Source organism: Oculina patagonica, chromosome 10, assembly GCF_052425735.1.
Source record: "Oculina patagonica isolate OP01 chromosome 10, crgOcupat, whole genome shotgun sequence".
NCBI classification, from domain to species: Eukaryota; Metazoa; Cnidaria; class Anthozoa; order Scleractinia; family Oculinidae; genus Oculina; species Oculina patagonica.
Window position 1 is genome coordinate 1401160 of NC_135767.1, and position 17556 is coordinate 1418715.

The 17556-nt window shown below is 42.8% G+C and overlaps 2 protein-coding genes across 4 annotated transcripts in view; both read right to left on the bottom strand.

Annotated features, from left to right (window-relative positions):
• The window catches only part of LOC144667141 (calcium-dependent secretion activator 1-like), a 40855-nt gene extending 37847 nt beyond the window's left edge, over positions 1–3008 (bottom strand). Inside the window, exons 1-3 of the mRNA XM_078528530.1 lie at positions 2133–3008; positions 1360–1440; positions 674–828 (exon numbers count right to left, since the gene is read on the bottom strand). Of these exons, the coding sequence (XP_078384656.1) occupies positions 674–828; positions 1360–1440; positions 2133–2903 (1007 nt within the window). The 5' untranslated portion in view covers positions 2904–3008. The remainder of the gene's footprint in view (positions 1–673; positions 829–1359; positions 1441–2132) is intronic.
• A 4275-nt stretch (positions 3009–7283) lies between these two features.
• Positions 7284–17556, bottom strand: part of LOC144667138 (filamin-A-like) — a 36648-nt gene continuing 26375 nt past the window's right edge. For all 3 annotated transcript variants that reach the window (XM_078528525.1, XM_078528526.1, XM_078528527.1), the window contains exons 13-20: positions 16863–17094; positions 16182–16373; positions 15365–15640; positions 14622–15134; positions 14315–14482; positions 11654–13690; positions 10898–11175; positions 7284–9248 (exon numbers count right to left, since the gene is read on the bottom strand). In XM_078528525.1, the coding sequence (XP_078384651.1) occupies positions 7764–9248; positions 10898–11175; positions 11654–13690; positions 14315–14482; positions 14622–15134; positions 15365–15640; positions 16182–16373; positions 16863–17094 (5181 nt within the window). In that variant the 3' untranslated portion in view covers positions 7284–7763. The remainder of the gene's footprint in view (positions 9249–10897; positions 11176–11653; positions 13691–14314; positions 14483–14621; positions 15135–15364; positions 15641–16181; positions 16374–16862; positions 17095–17556) is intronic.

The following is a 17556-nucleotide window of genomic DNA, read 5'->3' on the forward strand; positions in this document are numbered from 1 at the left end:
ATTTTCTCGATTAAACACCGGCCTCGTATAAACGCCGGGTCAACATTGCTAGTTTTTAAATAAACGCCGGGGGCGTTTGTTCAAGTCCCGGCATTTATTTGAGGTCAAGCTAACAAGTAATTCTGTTTGTCACAAATCTTGATTGCAACATAAACTACCTTATTGTTACTTATTTTTGCGGGGACTTAATTTCGCGAAAATGGAACGGGCATATTTCGCGGCACTTAATTTTCGCGATTTGGCCAAAAAAACCTAATTAGCATAAAAAATACAATAGAAAACGTTTGAAATTAATTTTCGCGTGTCTTTAATTTCGCGATTTTTTGAAATTCGCGAAAATCGCGAAAATTAAGTCCCGCGAAAATAAGTAACAATAAGGTATCCAATCCGTAATAGTGCACCTTTGGGAAATAATCACCTTTGGATACCCAGGGACACTTTTTTGGGGCAGAACGAAGAGAAAAATCGTCCCGCCTTGACAAATTGCCCCTTGGTCTCGAAGATCGGTAGCAATAAATCAATCTGAAAAATTGGCAGAAAATTGCAGTCCGTTAATAAACGCTGGGCCCCGATTAAACACCGGCTTCAAATAAACGCCGGGTTCACGAAGCCAAGTTTGAAATAAACGCCGGGGGCGTTTATTTGAGAAAATACGGTATATGGAACCACCTACCCCTTCATTCTGTTAAATGGCATTGAGTACTTTGAGTCTGAAGAACCTTTGGTAACAGGCTGACTTTCTAAATTAGTCATTAGTTGATTGATAGCAGCCTGTTGTTCCTCAACAAACAGTGCCTCCATATCTTTGTGTATAAAGCCGGGCAGACGCTGCAAAAAATAAAAAGAACACTGTTAGTCACATCACAAGCAAAAGATTATTCACAGCGGCAGATCCAGGGGAGGGGCCAAGGGGGCCCCAGGCCCCACCTTATTTTTAGGCCAAACAAAGGCACAAAGAGCTGAGAAAAATTATTTTCAAGAGCGGCCCCCCCCCCTCTTTTTCCAGGGTACGGATGATCAGGCCCCCCCACTGACGTGAAGGTCTGGATCCACCACTGATTTTCAAAGCCTTAGCTTACTGGTCACATTTTGTATGATAAAGTGAGCAAACTGACCTAAATGTGACAATCCTGTTTTTTGTTTTGTTTTTGTTTCTGTATAAAGGAGAGGGACTTTTTTAACCTTAATGTTGCTACATTTAGAGAGAACTAAATTTAACAATTAGGATTTCCCACAATATAGCAACTATTATTAGACTGATTTTAATCATCTCAACTTTAAGCACTTTTGAAACGAGTACTAAAAATTAAGTTGTCGCTAAAAATAGAAACCTCAAAGCAACATACAACTGTTAAATACCTTTCTCTGGTCCATGATTGTGTTACATTTTCCATGCAGTTCTCTACGAATGCATGCTGCCTGTTCATCTGCACTGTCAAGCTTAAAAGACAAAATACCATTTATTTAAAACATGACAGCCTACCATTTCATCTACTTACTGATCAGAGCAAGAATGCCAAGATTGAACCTGTATCATATTGCAGCAATATATTAGAATGCAAAATCACAACACCCACGACTCACGAAGATGCAGTAGAAGTTAACCACTATCAAACTTTTCAAAATCCTGTTTTTTGAGACGGCCAAACCAAGGTTTGTTTCAAATTTTTTAATTAATCATGACTAAGTATGTTTCTTGTTTACTTTGTTAAGTGAGTTTAACACTTTATGTCAGTCAAAAGGGATAATACATGAAAAAGCTGCTTTAAGCTATATGATACATATTGTATTCTAAACTTCCTTATCTGTAAATTAACACTTCCTCATTAATAAATTGTCTTACATGCACAAAAAACTGCAAAATTTACAAAGAAAAATCCAAAATTTCAATAAAATATTTATATTTGGTATACAAATCCATAAATTATCATATAACGGGCAGATGTATAAACACAAAAATTAATTTGTTAATGAACTTTTTATAGAGACAGTCGTGTAATTTTAATTATTTTTCACTGCTGCGGTCTCGCTGTTTTAAAGTAAAAACACTAATAAGATATTGAACACGGTGAAAACACTCGACAAACCAACATCAAACACACTTGAGAAATCAGTAATCTACAATACAATACCTGACAAGCATTGAACAATATTTGGTGCTCGTATTTTTTCACTCCTAGAATCGTCTGGAACATTTCGTAGAGTTGCTCTTTCGATAAAATCAGTTCTGAGGCAGCCGAGGCTGCTATCCTAGGGCCTTTTTTCGGGTCATCCTCTCCCCGGAAAATCGCATCATTTTTCGCCATCCATGAACTCAACACAGTCTCTTTGCTGATGCCGTCAATTTCAGGCAAACTTCGAACGCGCTTTTCGATCATGGCCTTGAAAACTTCACGAAAGTCATTAGACGAACAACCACCACTAATGACCATCTTTTGCACTCTTTCACTGCAAATAAATATATCATAATAGGCCCTGACTGCGTTGTAGAATGCCTCATCAGAAGCGATTTTAGTATCGCCTTTGAGAAAATCCTCGAACCGCTGCTTAATTTTTACCAGATCTTGCTTGCTGACCCTCGCGTGCCTTCGCGCCATGTCTGTAGGCTGTCGAGCATTGAATGGGTACGCAATGCACCTAAGGACGAAAATATACGACTGTAGTCTTTCTCTTCTTTCATCATCTTCCTGTTGCTCCAAAACTGTGGCTTCTGATACAACAGACAGTGTTGGACTCGGTGTGTGAAGTGAAGGACTCACACTTGGTGAAGAAGTAGCCGCTGTTGAAGCTGCTGACAACGTTAACTGCTCCCCTCGTTGGTAAATGCTTAGAAGCTCTTGTGAGTGCTCGTCTCCATCAATGATATCGTCACCATCCTCTTCGTCGGAGGACGAGGCAATCATTGTGCAGTTATAGTTTTAAACCACAGATGCTGGCTTGAAGTCAACGTGTAGGAAACACGTTTGCAGCATTCGAAGGTAAACAACGAACTGCTAATGATCAAATGATCGATTGCTCTTTTCACTCTCATAGGAGCAACCGCTGGATAGGTATTTCGTCAGTACCGTCGAGGCTCGTGAAGCAGTATGCCCTTTCAAATGTTCTAGCAAAACGATTGCAAGCATAATATTTTACGATAATTCACAATCACATCCCCTTATTATTTCGCCGTCTTTATCATGGGTCAATTTCTTCCGATTTGCATGGCCCTTCGCTACACCTTCTACCTCCATCCACGTGAGCCAGAAATGTACAAGGTGACTGGTCCATACATAAATTCCACTTCTGTAAGCCCGGATAGCACTTCTGTTCCAGGCCGGGGGGGGGGGGGGGGAGACTACTAGAAAAAAAAAAACTTATACGGGGAGACTCCGCCCGAGAACTAAACCCTTACCCTTTCATATACCATTTTTGACAGAAAAGATCCCTTTCATATAACTTCACCTCGTGAAATCCCTTTTATGACCTTTTATACACCTACATCCTGAAAAAGGTACCCCTTTCGAGCCAAGCCCCCCAATATAGTCCGATATAACGAGGACCCCCCCCCCCTCACTACCCCCGGGCAAAAATTAGAGAGCCCAACGTTATCAGTCCACGCTCCGCATCATTCAGTGCAGCACTAGAACGCATAATATTTATTGCAGGAAACTAGGTATCTTTATTTAAGTGACAATCGTTCCAGCCGCGTTGAATACACAACTTTTCTCCAATGTATTTGGAACACTATTTTTTACACTAGAGACATGGAAATAAAACGAACGGATGGAATCTAAGAAATACATCAGTCGAGAAATAAATTTAGCAGCTATGCAATAACTGTGACGCTACATGGAAACAAAATAAGTTGAGTAAGGTAGGTGAATCATCATGACTTAAATACGCCACAAAACGCATTTCTTTACAGTTTAGTAAACTTTTAGTACAGCAAGAGGAGTGGCCGAGTGGTTTAGGGCGCTGGTGTTGTAATCCGGAGGTCCCCGGTTCAAGACCTACCCCTGCCACTAGCTGGATTTGTTTCTCGGTTGTCCCGAGTTCAAATTCTCAGTCACGGTTTGTATATACCGTAAATGATCTAATAAACGCCCTCTCTCAAATAAACGCCTCTTATCTAATAAACGCCCCCTCTGTGGTGTTAAGTTTGTATTAGACGCCCCTCTCTAATAAACGCCCCGTGTCTAATAGACGCCCCCCCTCCAGGAATCATCTCAAAAACCAAGGAAATGCTCCATAGAGTATTTTCACGCAATAAAGTTAGTTTTTTTGCTTGACTCGGACATCGAAGAGGCCAACAACGCCAACATGGTTAACCCCGATGACGATAAAAAACGTCGATATCGAACTATGAACGGCATCTCAAGGCTTTGCATTAGCGCAGATTAGATTAGTCTCCTACTCACAAACTCTGTTATGTATCTTACTCCAGTAGAAAACTACCCATCCTATTAGTTGTGTTGACGTTGCTACTGTAAAATTGAAATAGACGCCTCTCTCTAATAAACGCCTCATATCTATTTAACGCCTCCCCTAGGACCCCAAAAATTTAATAGACGCCCCGGGCGTTTATTAGATCATTTACGGTAGCCAACTGGTCTGCTTCCTGCCAGTTGGGATTTTTAACCTTGTTATGTTCATTTAAACATATTTGCTTCCTCTGTTTCAGTGGCATGCCTGTAAACTAGCTATCTCGTAGAGATATGAACCTACAAAGGTTTCAGGGATGAAATTGCAAAAAAGAAAATTGAAAAACGCCGACCGCTGAAAAAAAAATCAAATGAAAACAGCAACAAGACAAACAAAAACAAAACAAAAAAAAAGAAAAAAGAAAAAAGAGATCAAGAAATCCAGAAATAACCCCTAAAAAGGAAAATAATTTAAAACGGAATTTCTGGGGAGGAAATACTCAGCCCCCAAGCCTGATCGAGAGTAATTTCTTGTCCTTAGACTCAAATCTCCACCTGAGAAGGGTTATTCGGCCCCAAGCCAGTTTTAGAATAACCCCTATAAAGCGTGATTCGAACCCTCGACCCACGATGACTTCGTTGTCCTCGCTGCGCGCCGCGCGCGAATACCACTCGGCCACCTCTGAAATCCCTTGCGAATATTTAGTAAATAAACCCCTTCAAGCGGCTGATATATTGGAGGATAATGCCCGAGGCTGAAAGATTGTACGAAAAATAAACAGTTGGCCGAGAAGCGAAGCTTCGAGGGCAACTGTGAAATTTTGAGGACAATCTTTCAGCCAAGGGCATTATCCTCAAATATACCAGCAAGCTAGAAGGGGTTTATATATTTTATAACCCTCCGATTAAGTTCTACAACGCGCTTTATCACAGTAAATTTATAGGAAAAACCTACAGTGATTTTGTGGTTGAAACAAATATAATTGATTGGTTTACGTGATTTTTTAACTCTGTGATTTCATTAAAAGTTAGAATTGAATAAGGCGACTTCATTCGTTTGTTTTGTGCTTGCTTACAAAATCGGACGACGGATATCAAATCGGACGGTATATTCGCTGATACCCGTCGTCCGATTTTGTACCACGTGATGCGTTTTATCCAATGGGCGCGCGCAAAAATTACTGGGTGGGTGATAATAGCATATAAAGTGGCCGTGTTACCTTTGCTTATGTGGTGGTTCAAACTGAGAGTGCGTACTCTGCTAGACTAGTTGAAACTGGCTTAATTCAGCAATGTTAAAATTTAATAATGTGGGAATAGTGCTTCGTAACAATTTAGACTTTTCACGAGCAGTAGAACGAGCCGAGTACACAGGTAACAGGGAAAAGGAAAGATGGCATGATCGCCAATTTTTAAACTGCTTTTTGCATGTCTACAAGATGGTAAGTTCGTTTTTATCATGTTTAAAACTAAACGCAAACCCAACTTACTTTCCTACGTAAGACCGATCATTCTTCTCGAGCAATAAAACAAGACAGACTTGATAAGGAAAAGGAAAGAGAGTATGATCTCAAAATTTGTAAAATACCCTCCACTATCAAAGTGGGTGGGATATTTTTTTATCAAGTTAAAAACTCAAGGGACGGTTTTTGTATGACGGAACATTTTTCTCGAGAAGCAGAACGAGACATTCTAAACAGGGAAATGGAAAAAGAACATGATCTCGCACTTTTCAAAATGCTCTCCGCTTCAAAGTGGGCAGGATATATTTTATAAAGTTAAAAAATAAACCCACGGCTAACGTATGACAGATCATTTTTCTCGAGCAGTAGAACAAGACACTTAACAAAGAAGATCCCGCAAGTTTTAACAATGCGCTCTGATTACAAAGTGGCTAAGGTTGTTCTTATTAAGATCAAAACTTAACGCACAACCTATGTGAGATGTATTATTTTTCTCGAGTTACAGAACGAGATATACTTAACAGGGAAAAGGGAAGATGGCATGATTTCAACTTTTTTAAAACGCTCTTATGCCTAAAGAGAACTAAAGGCACAACCTATGTGAAATGTATCGATTTTCTCAAATTAATGGACCGAGATATACTAACAGGGAAACGGAAAAAGGGCATAATATCGCAGTTTTTAAAATTTTCTGCGCCTTCAAAGTGGATAGCACACATTTTATCAAGTTAAAACCTAAACGCACGGTTTATGTATGATAGATCATTGTTCTCGAGGCGTTGAACGAGGCATACTAAACAAGAAAAAGAGGGCATGATCTCGCAATTTTGAAAATGCTCTTTGGCTACAAAGTGGACATGGCCGTTATATCATGTTTGACGTATTATTTTTCTCGGTTTATACAACGAGATCTCCTTTACAGGGAAAAGGAAAGAGGAGATGAACTCGCAATGTTTAAAATGCTCTCCGTCTTTTAATTGGGTAGAATATATTTTATCAAGTTAAAACGCTAAACGCGTGGTTTATGTTTGGTTTAGTGGTCATTTTCCAGTAAGAAGTAACTGAAGTGCCCATGTATACCTTTTCCACGGGTTTTTCCCACACATCTACCACAACAGCGTATAATTAATATTTATGCATTGACTGATTTGACATGACAAATCTGACTAACAACGGAATTCTGTTCTCCAATATGTCGGTCTAACCGGCCAGTTCTGACTAATGGAAAGCGCCCTTAGTATAAATTTGCCTCCACTTCGTCTCGATAAGTATTCAGTATTTAACCAGCATGAGGGGAATAAAACAGTGTTTACCATCCTTCAAAAACACTTGCTAACGATAAGATGTATTGGCAAATATATATACGTAGGAACACTTGAAAAGTTGATGGATCTCAGTCTCAAATAAAGACAAGAACTTCTTTAAGCAATTTATTGTCAGTTATTATAAAATATCCCTAGAATTATTACACAGATCTCACAAAAACACAAAATAGTTGAAGTCAGCCCCTTTGCGGCCCTAACTGATGTACCATTAATTCCTACACAATAACCATGGCAACAACGAGTTTACAGTGCTCCTTAATTTCAGCTACGTGTTATCACATTCTCATTAGCTCATCGATTTAGAAATTACAACATAGCTACAACTTGTAATAGGAAAATTATTTCACTAGCTATATTATATAGTTTCTACAGTTGATACAAAAGAGGTTTTGTTTAAACAAATTTTTAATTGTAATTGAATACAAAACTAGCATTAGTATTGTAAAAGGCGACTTGAAGCATCCATGTGCAACCTTCCAGTTGTATTGAAAATAATTTCTCCTTCAATTTTTTTAAGTCCTTAAATAGAAGACTAGAGTTCTCGTTTCGCGTACACGCGTGTTCGCGCGCGTTTAAACTGTCACGTGGAAGGGGCTTCCTGGGATGTGCTTGTCTGCCCACAGCACTTTAAGGACATAGGTACCAGGCTCCTCTAAGGCGTAATTCACAGCATACACGTTGCTGCCTGTGTGTTTGACATTGATTTCTTTAGCTGGTATTGCGGGACCTTCCACTCCCACCATCAGCGATCCACGGCCAGCATTACTTGCGTTGACAGTGAAGGAGTTTGGTTGCCCCAAGACAGCGCTATGTAGACCTGTACCTCGTGAGGTGCACTTTGACGCGTCTCCATCGCTGGGATATTTGCCATCGGACGGGGAAATCGTGACGTTATACGGGCTCCCAGGGATGTCTTGACCGGCGAATTTAATTCTTATCGTGTACTCGCCTGCTACGACAGGGTTATACGTCACTTGGTAGGTACCGTCTGGATTTTCACTGCAATTCATCTTCACCTTGGCGGGGCCATCCACGGACAGGGCAAGCGCGCCTGAGCCGGCTTCCAGGGCGTTGACAGTAAACTCGGCCGATTCACCGACTTTTCCCTTGCTCAATCCCTCGCCGTAGGCCCTCACTTTCTCTGGGTGACCTTCCGCTCCGCCTACTCTGATCTTGAACGGGCTACCGGGGATGTGTGAGCCGTCGAAACGAACGTTGACGAGATGATCGCCGAATTCCCTGGGGGTGAAGCGAATGGCGAAGTTTCCGCCGCCGAGAGCGGAAACTTGTGCTTCTTTTTCGTCTCCTGAAGGCGCTACGACAGAAGCCGTCACATCTCCTACAGCAGCGTTGGTCTGCACGGAGAATGAAGCGGGCTGGTTCACCTTCAATCCGCTCTCCGCAAGGTCGGTAACGTTGAGATCCCTGAAGCGATCTTCCACTTCCGGCGAAACATAAACCTTGTAGGGACTTCCGGGGATGTCTTCGTCTGCAAACCGGATATGACACGTGTACTCTCCAGGGGTGGTGGGTAGGTAGGAAATGTTGCAAGACCCATCTCCGTTGTCGGTGCATTTGATCTCAGACTTGGCAGGACCTTCAACTGCAATCGCAAGGCCTCCTGGGCCAGCATCACGTGTCCACACGGTAAAATCTCCCGGATGGTTAACCACGCCTCTTTCAAGCCCAGGTCCTGCAGCCACACATTTGGCAGCCCCACCCCACACAGGTGCCTCAACAAAGACCTTGAATGGACTTCCGGGAATATCCTTCTTTCTTCCGCTCTTAAATCTGACATAGATGGTGTGTTCTCCACTTTCTTTCGGCACGAAGCGGATGGTATACGTCTTTGGCGATGATTCGATAATCTCAGACTCGAGTTCTGTTCCATCAGGACTGATCACCATGGTCTCAAGATCATCCATCTTGTAGCCTTTTAGGTCAAACACGAAGTCATGTGGCTGAGCTGGTGTGGAACCGAATGTGACAAGATCTTCAAACACTTCAGAGACTCGCTGGGTTGGCTCAGAGAACTGATCTTGTGCAGCTGAACTCACCTGAAAAAACAGCGAAGGAGAAAACACTCAGCATGTTAATTTCCAAGAATCAAATTTCAAAACGACGTCTTGCTCTTTGCTATATTTGGACAAACCTCTAGAGTTAAAGGTAAAACCAAATAAAATCTATTGAGCAATACTTTACTGCAAAGTGAGATTTGGGAATTTATCAAATTTTAACTTGAGCACAAGTCGGAAACCGAAGAAGTCAGCAACCAAGTATGGAAACTTAGAGCAGGACTGTTTTGCGGTGTTAAGAGTGACTGACATCTACTAATTACAATCTCAATACCTTAACAGGCAGAATAAAAGCCTCGTCATTAATTAAGATTTTTAATATAGTTTCGCATTAGCTGTCTCAATGAAACACCAACTTTTTAAAACTAACATTTTATATAAAGGAAAGTTTAATAGTTTAAGATTTTATAGTTAAGAAACCAATTTAATGGCCCATTTATTCAGAAAAATTTCGATTAACAGCTTCTACTCAACACGTCCAAAACAGAACGGTAACTCAATCGCTTAAAGACCTGTATTTTTATTACCCCAATTGACGGCACCTGTATCTCTTATTGTTTTAAAAGACATTAAAAATGACATACGTATCATTTACTGTTCGTGCACTCTGCGCCAATGAAATAACGCCGAAACTTTTTACCAATCAATCAAGGAATGGAATTTCTTTGTATACGGTTAAATAGGCGTGTGTGACCGCCCTTTGTAAACAGAGACATTTTGTTAGGGGGAAAAATGCAAAAACGGTCTTGGAAGATTCTAACAGCAGATGAGTTGCACGGAATTACTTTTTCTTAGAGCAATATATAGAAGTTCACCGCACAAAAATTGTCTAAAATTTGGTTTTCCCTATTAACTCGACGCACATCGCCTTTCGATACATTGTTAGTAGGGCCAGTTTACCTGGTATCCCCAGTTAAATTTTGCGCTTATATATAGTAACTTAAAAATAATAGATACTCTCCATAATTGGAACACCCTTCGACGTCACTGTTAACAAATCTCGATTGTTAATAATAATAATAATAATAATAAATAATTTACTTATATTGCGCAATTATCAATTTAAAAATTTTCAATTGCGCATTACAATATAGTTAAGAAAAAACTAAAAATTTAAAATTTAAATTCACAAGCTAAAAAAGTTTAAAATGTATATGACTATAAAAAGAAATGTACAATTAAAAAGCTTTTAGAAATAAAAAGGTCTTGATGGCTTTCTTGAAACTTTGCATAGATGACAGTTTCTAATTCCACTTGGAAGATCGTTCCATAATTTAGGGGCGGCCACATGAAAAGAGCGATCCCCAAGCGTCACACCTCTGCTCAAGTCATTGCACTGGCTGCCTGTTAGATATCGTATTGTTTTTAAAATTTTGTTGATTACTTTTAAAGCCGTACATGGTCTTGCTCCAGCCTACGTAAGTGAACTTATTTCCGTTAGAGAAACTGCTGGAAGACATTACCTGCGTTCCAACAATGGTTTACGCCTTAATTATCACGTTTTTGACAATTTTTTCAGCCTCAGGAGTCACTAACCCGATAGGAAATTTTTAGTAGCATATTATTGCTACGATATCCAACTATACCCAGGAAATATATAGTGATTCCATTTCACTTCACGGTATACTCACCAGGTTTTCCTCGACTGGCATAATTTCACCTCCCTCGGGTCGGACGTTCGATGTAAACGGACTTCCGGGTACATTCTCGTCATCAAACTTCACATTGATGGTGTATTTGCCGGGTTCAACAGGCAGGTACTCCACTGTGCACGTGCCATCCTCGTTGTCTGTACACGTGATCTGCGCCTTAGAGGGTCCCTCAATTGATAGACCCAGTCCTCCGTAGCCAGCGTCACGGGTGTTGATGGTGAAATTGCTTGGCTTACCAGCCACACCGTCATGTAAACCTGAATGAAATAGTGCAAGGTTGAAATCATTAGCCTTCAAGGTTGAACACCACACACTGGATTTCTAGGTTATATTTTTAACTTAAAGGGAATGTGTTATGGATTTTAGCTAAATTTAGGCAGAGGAAATAACCATCAAATTCGTCGAAAAATAAAAATAACCTCTTAAAACAGTGAAGGAACATTTCAATAACAAACCAAATACAAAAGACGGTACGGATTGCGATAAGAGCTTTTGAAATATTGTTGGGCTGAACAGTTTTCAAAGTTAATCTCGTCTGCTTGTCACTTTTAATTATGACGCCCGGGAGACACATGTGGTTGCAATGAAGCTATGGTTTTGTCATATAGATCCATAGCAAAATATTTCTTTGCAAACATTCAGTTTTATAGAGAGCATTTGGCAAAACTTAATAAAAAAATTTAACTCAGCCGTGACACAGTCCCTTTAAGCGACATAAAAATTAAGATATATTACCTGGACCTGTGCAGACGACTTTGCTCGGATCAGCTGGGCCTGGACCGCTGACCATCACCGAGAATGGACTGCCATTCACGTGGTTACCAGACTTCTTCACCGTGACAAAGTGCTCTCCAGTCTCTTGTGGTGTGAACGAGACGCTCAAAGTGTTATCCGAGTTGAGAGCAAGAGGGAGAGGTTCCTCAGGCTTCCCAGAAGGCCGCTTGAGACTAGCGCTCAAAAGACCGTTGTTGTAATCATCCGGGAGTTTCAGTCCTGGGATCTCGAGCCCAACACCACACGGCCGACCGATGGCGTTTCCAGCCTCGGGGGCGACCACCATGACGGTGAAGGGGCTGTTCTTCACGTGAGAACCGAATTTCTTAATACTGATCAAGTGCTCGCCAGGCTCACGTGGTACGAAAGATACGAAAGGTTTGTTATCTGACGTCACTCTCAGCTTCAGGTCTTCCTCTTTGCGGCTGGATGGCCTCTTAAGTGTGGCCTTGAGTCTGCTGATATCATCAGGGATGCGTACACTAGGCATATCTAGGAGACAATCACATGGTGTACCAACAGCATTCACAGCTTCTGCGGCCTCTACCATGATCGAGAAGGGACTTCCTGGCACGTCGCGCCATTGTCTGTCCGGGGTCCTCTTTCTGACACTGATCTGGTGCTCGCCAGGCTCTTGGGGTACGAAGGACACGCCCAGAGAATTGTCACGTGTGATTTCAAGTTTAAGCGGCTCCTCTTTGGTGCTGTTCGGTCGTTTGAGGAATCCTCTGAGCATATCTTTGTCAAGATCTTCAGGCAGCTTGACACCTTGAATATCCAGGTTCACATCGCATGTTCGTCCCATAGGATGGACCTCTTCTACCTTCTCTTCCTTTGCTCCCACCATCACGCTGTAGGGACTGTTCTGTACATCTTTCTTGTCTTTTCTGAGATGGATCAAATGCTCGCCCTCCTCGCGTGGGGTGAATGCCACGCCCAAGGTGTTATCTCCATTCAGGACAAGTTTAAGCTCCTCTTCTTTAGGACTGGAAGGTCTCTTGAGAGCAGCAGTCAGCCTGGGGTAGTCTTCCGGTAGGTTGATATCGGGACTCTCCAGACCTTTTCCGTAGGGCTTGCCAACACTTGAAACTCCTTCTGGTGCCACTACCTTGATAACAAACGGACTTCCTTCGACTTGTCGGCCGAACTTTCTAATGTAGATGTAATGAAGGCCAGTTTCACGCGGGACAAATGAGCAGCTTAGCGTGTTGTCTGAGTTGAGCTTCAAGTCAATCGGTTCTTCCTTATCACTTGATGGTCTCTTTATTGTCGCCTTTATTCTGTCCTTCTCGATGTCCTCAGGAAGATTTACGTCATCCAAGCTGAAGATGTAGTCCACAGGACAACCAACTCCCTCCACAGGCTCCTCTGACTCCACCAGAATAGAGAACGGGCTGCCAGCGATGGGGCTGTTGTCCTTCTTCCTCTTGATAGACAAAAAGTGCTCTCCAACCTCTCTAGGTACAAACGATATACTGATTGTTCCAGGCTTTGGACCGGGCTGTAGCTTCAACGACTCTTCTACTTTGCCACTGGGGCGCTTCAGTGTGGCCACAAGATCCTCGATGTCCTCGGGAACTTTAAAATCGAGATCACAAGTGTGTCCGACAGGGTATATATCTCCAACACGCTGAGCATGCACCATGACAGAAAATGGACTGTTCTGAACTTCACGACCGCGTTTGTACACGTGGATCAAGTGCTCGCCGGGTTCGTACGGGATGAACGTTACAGCTAGCGTGCCATCGGAGTTTACGCGCAAAGGCTCCAATGGTTCCTTGCGTCCGTTTGGTCTCTCAAGTTCAGCGGTGACCCGGCCCTTCTCAACGTCCTCTGGTGTGAATGACTCGGGGATTTTCAGTTCTACGTCACATGGTTTGCCGACTGTTGGACGAGGTGCGGCGGCATCTAGGTCATCATAGTTGGAGTAGATATGAGCTGTGAATGGACTGCCTGGAATGTCTTTATCAGCGAACTTACAGCTGATGTCATAATCACCTGAAACCAATAAAGTCAGATTGTTGAGATATATGAGAAAAAGTAGGAAACTTTCAAGGAAACCAATTACAGTGGAACCTCGATTTAACGAACCTCTATATAAGAGTCCGTAGGGGGGGGAACATTTTTCCGGGGGGGGGGGGGGGGGGGGGGGGGGGGGGGGGGGGGGGGTTTTTTTTTGGGGCACCCCCCCCCCCCCCCCCAAAAAAAAAAAACTAGAAATGTTACGTAGTCAGAGTTATTCACGCCCTGTCCCTATCCTTTGTTTAAGGCTTACAAAAAGCCTGACGCAACCCTAAGAAGAAGGGGGGGGGGGAGGGGGGGGGGGGGGGGGGGGAGGGAGGGGGTACAGCCATGCATGTATCTGTTAGCATGTTTAACACACCCTTTTGTGTCGCACACCTCACTACCGTGTTTCCGTTTTTCAACCTCGTTCACGGCGACCATCGGTTGTTGAATTTGCTTAAGAGCTTTAGTTTTCTTTTCCGCATTGAAATTCCAACACCGATTTGAGATTCCGCTGTTATTTCATGGTCTGTGCATGTTACCCTTATATCGAAACACGATAACACGTATAACAGTGCGGGATAATGTAGACTAAATATAAACTGAACCACAGCTTACCAGGTTCCTCAGGAACGTACTGTACTGTGCACGTGCCATCTCCGTTGTCCGTGCACTGGATCTCTGCCTTACTTGGTCCGTGAACAGCCAATGCAAGGCCACCTGGTCCAGCGTCTTTCGTCACGATGGTAAACTCGCATGGCTCATTAACTAATCCACGCTCTAATCCTATAAATAAGCAAATTTATAGAAGCTTACGTTAACCGTGTTTCCATCGAGGAGCTTAAAGAAAATCAACAGGGGTAAGGGTGGAGATAAAGGAATGTGAGGTTTTTTTTTTGTGGGGGGGGGGGGGGTAGAAATTTACCTTTTCCGTAAGCTTTCACTTTATCTGCTCCTCCCTCGACTGCGTCGAACTTGAACGGACTTCCGAGCAGCGGTACACCATCATAATCCACGGCGAGTTCATGGGGTCCAGGCTCCTTGGGTACACAACACACGTCATAGGTACCATCTTTGTTGTCCTTGACTTGAACAGGTTCCTTTTCACCAGAGGGCGTCAGGAGGGAGCCGTTTATGAGCCCTTCGCCAGGCGCCGACTCGGTTGGTCGTGTATCAACGGCGTAAACAAGCTCCTCATCCACAATTGGCTCCTTGTCTGCCTTGGGCTGACATTTGATCTTGTCGACCTCAACGGGCTTTTTAGCGTTCACCCTGAAGGGACTTCCGGGTACAGGAGCTCCGCCAAAAAGAACATCTACATCATGGCGTCCCTCGTCCTCAGGAGTGAAGACGCAATCGAAAGTACCATCACCATTATCGAGAACTTCACATGGAATCTCCTTCCTCTTGGGGCCTTTGATGGTACACTTGGGTACACCTACATGACGTAAAAGCCACTGCTGTTAATCTTGCGTCACAAGAGACAAACGCACTAAACAGGTTTTACTTGTTATTTAGAACTAAACACAGTGTATGCACTTTAAAACCGTTGCTTCTAAAACCTACTGGCCAATAAAAGTCTTCACACTATTTCATCCTAGCCGATTCCATATTCTATCCTGTTGCATTCTGCGTATATGAAAATAATAGTTTAATAAACAAACTAACCTTTTCCAGCTTTTGTGGTATCCACAGTAAAGTCATTCTCTTTACCCACGGTGATCGTATCATCGGGTCCCAGTCCATCGACCTCAACTTTAGACGCGTCCCCGCTCGGTTTAACCTGGACTCTAAACGGACTCTTTGGCACTCTCCTGCCACCATACTTGACGTCAACACTGTGGCGGCCTGGTCGCTCAGGTACGTATTCGAGAGTGTATGTTCCATCTCCGTTGTCCTTGACATCTACAGGAAGGTCAGGACCGCTGGGCGGCGCTACGGTCGCTGCAATGAGAAATAGAGGGGAACAGTAAATTACCTTTCCTTGGAAGCAGCTTCCCACAAATAGAAATGAGAAGCTTTTAAGATTTTTAGATTCTCTTAACTAGACTATTTCCTTGCCTGCTTGATGGGAAGGTGCGAAGAATTAAGACCCTGAGGACGAAATCTTTCATGACCATAGCCATTCTCATCCCATACCCCTTTTTGTTTCTCTAAGCCAGCAGGGCCTTGGCAAAAGAAAAGAAGGGCTCTGGAGACACAGGATTTCCAGTCCAAGATTTCAGGACTACCGGTCTTCTTGTATGTAGTCATGATATTTCTATATACTGTGCGAGAGAGTCTTTACGTTTTTTTGACTTCCGTTTAAGAGTTCTTTGTTTCAAACAGCCAAACAAAAAAATTCGAATTAATTCAAAAATCCTATGTCCCCAGAGCCCCTCGTTTTTTTGTGCCAAGGCCCCGCCAGCTTAGAGAAACGAAAAGGGCTATGGGGACGAGAATGAACCATAGCACTTTAATTAAGACTATCATGAAGAGTCCATACCTGTCAGAGGTGCCACGCCAGCCTCAGTGCAGTCGGCTACAAACTGTACTGGTTCATCAGTGAGTGGTGATTCATCAACTCCTGGTCCAGATACTTTGACTTTATTGGCGTCAAACGGAGGTCCAGCACGGACACGGAAAGGACTGTTGGGGACATGCTTGTCACCGTATTTCACATTGACAGCGTAACGACCTGACGATAAGAACATAATTAGAATGTCGACCTTTATCCGTTTGCTAATCTTTACACATTTTTTCATTGGCTAAAGTCTGTTAAGATCAATCGAGTATTCCCTAACCATTAACTTTATCCCCTCCTCTCCCCTGCCACAATCAATACTCTTTCAGCCGTCACAGTCACCGTTCTCATAGTCGATCCCCCACCTTAAGAACAGAGCCTAGAAGCAGTCTTCACTGTTTTTTGTTTTTTTCTTCAAACAAATGATGAGAAAATTTCATTACATCCAAGTTTAAACTTCACAAATATAACAAATGAAAGAACTTTGAGGTATTTTTTTACTAATCGTGAGTACAATCTAAGGCCATTGGTAGACAGGAAGGAGAAGTAACAACGTAGTAATTTAGCGCTCCATTTCCCTTGTCAATGTTTCCATCAAACAACAACTAACAAATCATGCTTGTTGCTAGTTGCGTGTTCATCTGATAAACAACCGTGTCTCACCTTCCTCCTCAGGTGTATAAGCCACCGTATATACCCCATCTCCTTTCTCGCACACAGGCTCGGGTTTAAGGACTTTCCTGTCAGGTGTCTCTACAGTCACCTCCAGGTCAGCATCACCAGCTTCAGACGTGTCCACAGTGAATTCTTGAGGCGCCTTGGAGAATAGTGGATTGACGCGATCAACACCCGGGCCGTAACACTTCACTTTACTTGCATCAACTGGACGGGTCACCTGTAAAATAAAATAAATCCTGTTAGTATTGTCTTAGTTAGTCTGTCCACAACCGCATCATCAAGCAAGCTCGTATGTGTAGGCCATGTAAATGTGTGGGGGGGGCCTTCAGTGCGGAGGGGAGGGTCCTTAGGGTTTTCCTTGTTCCCCAACAAAATTTCCCGAGTTCCCTTGTTCCCTAAAAGTATGTTGTCGATTTTTGCGTTCCGTGTACCCCAAAATATCAGAACCAAAGCTTTTGTGCCCGTCTTCCCAGAAGTTTTATTTTCCTTTCTTTACTTCTTCCCATGTTCTCTGGTTCACAAACCCCTGGAAGCGGCTCATGTGTCGTAAATCACGTGTTCCTGAGGTGAAACCGTGTAAAGCGGATATCACAATCTACGGTGTGCTATTTTGGTTTTGGTGCAGTTAACTCCACCAACAGCTGAACTGATTCACCGATTCACAGGGTGACATCCTATT